The 7938-nt window shown below is 37.6% G+C and overlaps 1 protein-coding gene across 2 annotated transcripts; it reads left to right on the forward strand.

Annotated features, from left to right (window-relative positions):
• Positions 1–1086: 1086 nt before the first annotated feature.
• Positions 1087–7204, forward strand: LOC104605628 (uncharacterized). 2 transcript variants are annotated; one of them, XM_010270463.3, is made up of 7 exons: positions 1091–1713; positions 3284–3424; positions 3508–3621; positions 3714–3887; positions 4766–4881; positions 6758–6842; positions 6942–7204. In XM_010270463.3, the coding sequence occupies exons 1-7, from the start codon at positions 1189–1191 to the stop codon at positions 6945–6947; spliced, it is 1161 nt and encodes a 386-aa protein (XP_010268765.1). In that variant the 5' UTR covers positions 1091–1188; the 3' UTR covers positions 6948–7204. The 2 variants fall into 2 exon arrangements, with proteins under 2 accessions (XP_088742915.1, XP_010268765.1); XM_088886789.1 differs by lacking the exon at positions 3714–3887 and having other exon boundaries at positions 1087–1713.
• Positions 7205–7938: the final 734 nt, after the last annotated feature.

The raw sequence follows: 7938 nt of genomic DNA on the forward strand, positions 1-7938 counted from the left end.
ACAATGCATTGTGATTTTCCCTGCAAGCTTTCAACCCATCAACTTGTTCAATATCCTTACACAACTGGAAATAATAAAAAAAAAATCAGATTCGAGAAACCTTCATGGCCATAAAAAAGATTTTGTGAAGCCTGGACGTTTGACGCCATTACACGATACACAGTCTATAGAGAGAGCTATGGAATTGGAACGGCCGCTAAACGTCTCTATTTGGCTATTTGCATATCTCTTATTTATTTATTTTTCTGAGTTTTATAAAATTAATATAATAAATAATAATTTTAAATTTCATTATTAGGTTACAAAATGGATTTAAAACTCCAGGTCTTATTTGAATCCTTCCAGTTCAAGGTCTTAATAATCCTTCCAGTTCCAGGTCTTAATAATGTCTTCAATTGAAATCAGAATAGCCCATTCTATTTTCGATTCCCATTCCAGACTCCTATTTCCACGAAACAAACAGGGCCTCAAACTTTTTAAAATAATGACTATGGATAGGAATATATATGGCTCTTATTTGAAATGGATTTGCCTCGGATTAAGGGTCCTTTTTTCTCCAATGCACAAAAGCATATCAACAATAGGGTCCAATTTAAGATCCAGTTGCCCCAAGCTGGGCTTTTATTGGACCATTCTATTACTCAAAATTTCAATATTTTTCTTTGTATTATTAAATTACAAGATTTTTTTTTTTTTATGGATTAAATTCCAAGAGTTTGGCATGGGAAGTCGTGTGGTTGACGTACTAACAACCAATAACCACATGAGAAAAAGAATCTTTCTTTTTGTGGACTGCATTCATCTGCCCCCAAATATATGGAATAATGAATGTAGCAACAGTCCAACAGAATATCCTAGGCTGTGACTCGGAGTCGACTCGTCTCTTGTGCTTTCTTTCTGAAAGCCCAATTCGTCTGTCAGATATCTCCCGTCCGATGAGATAAAAATGCTTACTTGGCATGACATCTAATTTTTTGTTAACACGTGGCATCTCCCGTCCGTTGGATGATCAACGGCCATTAACTACAAATTATATTAATACGTTGTCTCGTGTTACTACTTACTATTACCTCTTGTTAATTGACCACCTTTAAAAGCTTCTCGCTGCAGTCATCCCTGACTTGGAGAAACTGGAACGGTTGATTTCTGTCTTATCAATCGCCTTGTTCTTCCCGACTGAACCGGAACATGGCTTCTGTAAATAGTGTTACAGCCCAGGGATTTCTTCCAGTCGCGAAACCCGCCAGAGAATCGAAAGCTAGGTGCAATTTTACTGTAAAGGGTCTATCTGGTTCGTCTTTGCAGAACTCCTGTAAAGCTCACAAGTCGGGAAATTCGGGTTTCTTGAGAAGAAAGAGAACAGATTGGGTTGTTCTGTCTGTAGCTGAAGAGCTTGACGTGATTCCAGTTCGGAGTAGTGATTCGACGGACCAACAAGACGGAGTGGTTGCTCGAATTGAAAGAGAGAGGGAAGGTGAGAGTTTGAATCAGGTTGGTGGGTTCGCCAATGAGGGCCGGTTATCGTTCGAGGGAGCTGGGGATTTTCAGGGGTTCTCTTCTTCTTCTTCTTCTTCGTCTGTACCTTCGGATAGGAAGGGGGAAGAGGAAGATATTGATAAGTTAATCGACCGAGCAATTAACGCTACTATTGTCCTTGCTGCCGGTACCTTCGCTATCACTAAATTGCTTACCATCGACCATGATTACTGGCATGTGAGTGATCTCATTTACCATTTTCAATTGGAATTACCATATTGGTTTGTCATTGTAATTACAGAGGATTTGTTTATTGTATTTCTATTGATGTTTAAAATAGACAATTATATGCCTTATAAGTTTCTGTGTGATTATTGCATTCGAATGATTTCAATAGGAAGATATCAACTGAACATCGGTAACTTTATTGGTGGCAAACCTATAATAATAATCCCCCACCAAAAAAAGAAAACAAAAAAATAGGGAAATAGAAAGAGCTGGGTATTTGAGTAATATAGTATGGGATGTTTCCATGAAATGCATTTGCACTAACCAGTTTGCTTGCATGATTTGGAAATCTTCTTTTCCTGTGATTTTGATGATATGAAGATAATAATATGCCCTTTTCTCTTGGTTGGTCTAGAGGTGTTAGATACTTCGGAAGTGAATGGTTGTGGGAAATTATCAAAATAATAACTTTTATCATGAAATGACTCATTTTAGTAAATTTTGATGTCATTTTAAGAGCTTTTAACTGTTTTGTGATTTTGATTATGATTAAGTACTTTTCTTCCTATATGTTTTTTGTTGGGGATTGGTCCCCCCCCGGTTCTCCTCTCGTATGCACTCTTGATTGTTTGTGATGCTACCAGAGATTGTATTGAGGGGGGTAGCTTGGGAATTACCAAGGTGATCTGGTCATAGGCCTCACCTACAAGCACAGAAAAGACGTTTGAGGCCCTAGGATGTGGTCTCAGGGGCGTCAGGGGCGACAACTCCGATGGTTAAGTTAGCTGAGGTGATTGAAAAGCCGAAGTGCCAAGGTGAGACAAGAGCAAGAGCAAGAATGAGAATTAGAGAGCGTAAGAGAGGTACCTGTGGCTCCTTGCCCCTATTGATGGTTGAGTTACCGGTTCCTTGCAACAGTTCCACACATCAGATTACAATAAAGACCAAGCTCATTAAGATAGTGACCACATGGCTGAGCATTACCTTGGCATTAATGAGCCTGAGAACTTGGCCGAGGTCATAACATCTCCGAGGGGAGCTTGCCATTAAGGCCAGGGACAAAATACCAGGGATGCCCCCTGAAGCCTACGAAGTGATGAGGTTGCCCTCTGGGTACTTCACGTGTTTGTCGAGGATTGGATGGGTAATTTTGGCTATGCCAGTTTCGTTTCATGCCTTGAGGTTTTCAGATGGGTGGTTTTTATTCTTCATTTTATTATGCTATAAAATTTATGTTTCTTGTCCTGGTTTTTAGTTTATAACAATTTATTGCCTTCGGTTTGTGGTGCTTTAACTATGAAGTGGATGGTTTTTCTATTTCTTTCCAAGCCCTGTGGCTTTGTTTTCATAATTTTGACATCAAATGCCTACTTTTTGTTATCTCTGTTTTTCTTTAATATTTTTTATCCTCTTTGAAATTTTAAATTAGTTCCTTCCTTTTTTACCTCTTTTTTTTTTTAATATTGCACAAGAATTATAACTGGAATCTGAATTTTGTTTCTTGCTCCATGTCTCATTAGACATAACAAGATTGTTTCTTGATTTGTCTACTTATACTCATGTTTCCTTATTTCTTTAGGGATGGACCCTTTATGAGATACTAAGGTATGCGCCTCAACACAACTGGAGTGCTTATGAGGAAGCTTTGAAAACAAACCCTGTTTTAGCCAAAATGATGATCAGTGGGGTTGTCTATTCTCTAGGAGATTGGATTGCACAAGTACGCCTGCATCTTAAAAGAAAACTATATTTATTTTTATATTTACTTTTTCCCCTTCTGATCATGGCCTAATAAATTTGCAGTGCTACGAAGGAAAACCTCTTTTTGAGTTTGACAGGGCACGGATGTTCAGATCAGGCCTTGTTGGGTTCTCTCTTCATGGCTCACTTTCTCATTATTATTACCAGTTCTGTGAGGTGATAAATCATGGTTGTGTTTCTTAAAGCTATTTATTGTGCTTATTAGTATATTTTATTTCAAGCCCAACACAGAATCCTCTGTCTTCCAGGCACTCTTTCCTTTCCAGGACTGGTGGGTGGTCCCTGCCAAAGTCATATTTGACCAAACTGCATGGGCAGCAATCTGGAACAGCATCTACTATGTAATATTGGGATTCTTGCGATTTGAATCTCCATCCAATATCTTTAGTGAACTGAAGGCGACGTTTTGGCCCATGCTAACTGTAAGAAAATTATCCGTTCTCCCTCCTTACCATTTCTCTTTTTCAAGTTCTTATGGGAAATGTATTAAGATGATCAAACCTAGTTGGAAATTTTGCTTTCCACCTCTCCTCTGACCATAGAAAATGCCCATTCCCCAATGTTGGTCTAAGCTATTGGAGGTCTTGGGAGGGGTAGACTGGTCCAAGCCATCTGTTAAGGAGATGTGGTGTAATTGTAGAAAGATGTTAGAACAGTTCTGAGGATTATCATAGGATCAGTCCCTAGCGTCTGAGCCTTTTAGCACTGGCCCAAATGATGGGCCCCAAGACTGGCCTAGCACCACTATTCTTATATGCTCTTGTTCCTGTTGTGGTTTCTTGTCCATCACTTTGTAGGGTATCATTCCAATGAAGGACAACATCCTAAAAGTTGGTACAATGTTTAGATTAATGTTTTAAAGCTTCATGCACATAGCTATTTTGTTCTGAGTTAGTCAATTCAATCTGGGTGACATAGATAGTTCGTCTCTTATATCACCTGAAAAATCTAAAATGCTTGTCCAAAATATTCGGTTAATTTGGTCAAGTACTAAAATCATGGCTAAGTGTCATGATATGATTTCATATACTTGAAGGACTTGCAGTCAGGTGCTTATTGAATCCAAGTAAAATTCAAAGTTTATAAAGTTTGATTTTTGAAACTTAGTTCAAGTCATGATTGAGGGAATAAGAGTGCATTCTTTAGCTATGAGGCAGTGAGTACAATTCATTGTTTAGTTCAAGTCACAGTAAGTACAATTGATTATTTAGTTTTTCAACACTAATTTGTATATGGGTGTTCACTGTGTACTGTTTACATGGTTAACATTTTTTTTTCCTGGACATGGTTTACTTTACAGGCAGGATGGAAGCTCTGGCCATTTGCTCACCTGATTACTTATGGTGTGATTCCAGTTGAACAAAGGCTACTTTGGGTGGATTGTGTGGAGCTTGTTTGGGTGACTATATTATCAACGTAAGTATATAGCAGATCTACTCAGAGCTATTGAAGATTACCCATTCTAAGGACATGCTATTTTCTATTATAAAGATAGTATTGAATTAGGATAATCTGAAGAATACTTACATTTCTATTAGAAGAGACCAAAATTTATTATTTATTGTTTTCCGTACTGGTAACAACCAGCTCTGGTTGAAACCTAGTTATCAATTTTCATGTGTTAAGAAATTCTAGGGTTCTCCATTGGGTAGAATTCTATGATAGTTTACTGTCCTCATGCTTTTTCACAGGAGACATATGCAATGCAGTTTTCCCCCCATAAGACGGGGTAATGTAGGACGATGGGAGAGAAGGTCCTGGTGGAGCAGGGTGGATAAAGAAGAGAGACATAAAACATCAGAATAGAGATTAATCTATATAGAATGAGAAGGGGGAAATGCTGATCAAAAAGAGAGAGAGTGTTCAAACTTCAAATTCTTCAAAATATTTCAGTTTTATTGGATGGGTAATTGGAAAGCCTCTCTAGATTTTCCAAAGTGAGCTCAAACTCATAAGTTTTGATTATAGTGCTGAATAAAAGTTATGAGATTTCAACTTAGGTCTAAGAAAAACTTATGGACCCACATGTCAATTAATATAAAATACTAATACTTTTAAGTAACTTATAATCTGTCAAGAAAGAGATCGACACATAATACTAGAATTTAGAAAAAAGAAGTGACCTAAATTAAAAAAAATGCTCATATTTAATGCCCCCATAACCTAGGAAGTTGGAGGTTTCTAATATATCTTTCATAGATAAGAGACTTCAGTTGCAGATTAAATTGCACCATATACTTTTCGTCCCATCAAGGACAGTTGAGTTGGAGAATAACTGTGGCCCCATGCAAAGTGCATGTTCCAGACAATTGGGTATCAGGCTATCAGCATTATAGGTCTATTATCTGTGCAATGGAACAATCTTCTTGGACAATAATTGGCTGATCTATTATCAGTTTGAAAGTGATAAGGGAACATATTTCCTACCTAGGTCATTTAATGAACGTAAGTAACCCAGGAATGTTACTTTGGAGCTCAAAAGTGTATCCATATTCCTCTTCCTACCCTTTATTCATGGGGATAAATTGGCCCAAAAGACCTAACCAAGTTCAAAATAACAGTTTTTCTTTCTTATTTTAATGAACACTTTCAAAATAGGGTTTCTTTCATTGACAACATTTTATATTAGGAAATTCAAAGCATGGCTGGCTACTCTTGATTAGGCAAACTGCCAATATGAAGTTGGGTGTAGGGCTGATATGGACATGGGATTGGACATGAGGCCAACCCTGTGTTTTGCCTGTCTGATAGATGGTCTGAATCAGCCATAAAGATAATACAACAACAAATCCACGGAAGAATGTTTCAATCATCTGACTGCACATTTGTATATTCGGTAAAAAAGTTTGTAATAGGACCTGCTAACTCTTGAACTCCTAACAATATACCATGTTGGAATGCAAAGAATTTTGAGCTCTAGGTATTCCAAAGTAGAAGATTTCCTAAAGCAAAATTATTGAATTAAACCACTTGATATTACCTCTTCAGGTTTGTTGGCCATATTTGCATGATGGCCAAAAGAAATTGATCATTTGGATGGTTACCATTGTCTGGTGGGGAGATCTGTGGTTATACAGGATCTCCTTGGTTGGACCTGCTGCATTACAGGTCCTCCCCTTCTGATCACTTTGTGCATTATTTGAATGCCCATGCCATTTTAAATTTTTAATCTATAGATGTAAGGAAAAAAGAAAAATCTATTCTAAAATTAATGTTTCTAGTCTCCATCCAACTATACTGATTCATCTTCTTGGATATGCCTAATAACCTTATGGTCTTTTCTTTTTGATAGTTATTCAAATGAGAAGTCAGAAGCAAGGAACTCTGAGGCTCCATCGGTATCAAACACTAGTTCTTCATCACTGAGTCCTCCTGAGGTATGGTAGAAGATCCCTCACTCTTTCCTGTTTCCAAGTAAAAGATGTTTCACATCAGAAAACTAATGTCTTTCTATTCTTGTGCCTTCTTTTTATCAGGAATAAATAGCACGGGGGAACATATCTGTTGCATGGAATATCTTAATTCTATGCTTTTGGTAAGTGGTAGGGAGATGCAGCTGGAGAGACTACTTATTGATCATCCACCATGCATCCGCACTCGTTATGTATGTGTCATGTAAAATATTATCCATCTTTACCTAATGGCTAATGTATGAATTGTCATTTTGACCAACTTCAGAGATCAAATGTAATCACATAGGTTACCAATGGAATATAGTGGAGAAAATTTTCTTCCAGAATCACGTATCTGCTTCCTTATATACACTGAATCATGTATCATGTAGTTGGGATAAGGCTTAGATGACGATATTTTCAAATGCCATTTTTATAAAAACATGACAACCATTACACATGCGAATCTTAACTACAAGCCCCCTGTGGCCTGTACATTGTCCATAAGACCAAATACAACAACCAACTTTTAACTGTAATGATAAATGGTGATTTCTTTCTCTTCATCGTCCAAATCGGGGACCACTACTTGTTTCTTTTTGGGCAAATATCCCATTCAACTCATCTTGCTAAAATCTTATTTCGCATGGTGCAGACTTCTTTTGTCCTTTGATGCAACTATCTACGAGTGTGAACAGGTATCGGAGTGAGCAGAGCAAATTGATAATTTTCACTTCGTTAATCAAGTATTTATAAATACATGCTAACTGTCTCAACAGACTGAACAAGTGGCAAGATAAGTGGGCCAGTTGGACAATTTGTCCAAGAATCCTAGAATGCTCGATTAGTTCAAGAATTCTAGAATGCTTTGTTATATACTAACATCCCCCTTCAAGTTGGAGCATGGAGAACTGAGATGCCCAACTTGGAGAGAAGATGGTGAAATTTGTCTTAACTCAAGGCCTTAGTGAGAAGATCTGCTGGTTGACAGTTGCTGGAGAGATGAAATGTCTGGAGTGAATCATTTTGAATATGCTCCCTAATGAAGTGGCAATCAATGTCGATGGGTTTAGTGTGCTCA

The sequence above is a fragment of the Nelumbo nucifera genome, chromosome 1 (genome assembly GCF_055504915.1).
Source record: "Nelumbo nucifera cultivar China Antique chromosome 1, China Antique-T2T, whole genome shotgun sequence".
Lineage (NCBI taxonomy): Eukaryota > Viridiplantae > Streptophyta > Magnoliopsida > Proteales > Nelumbonaceae > Nelumbo > Nelumbo nucifera.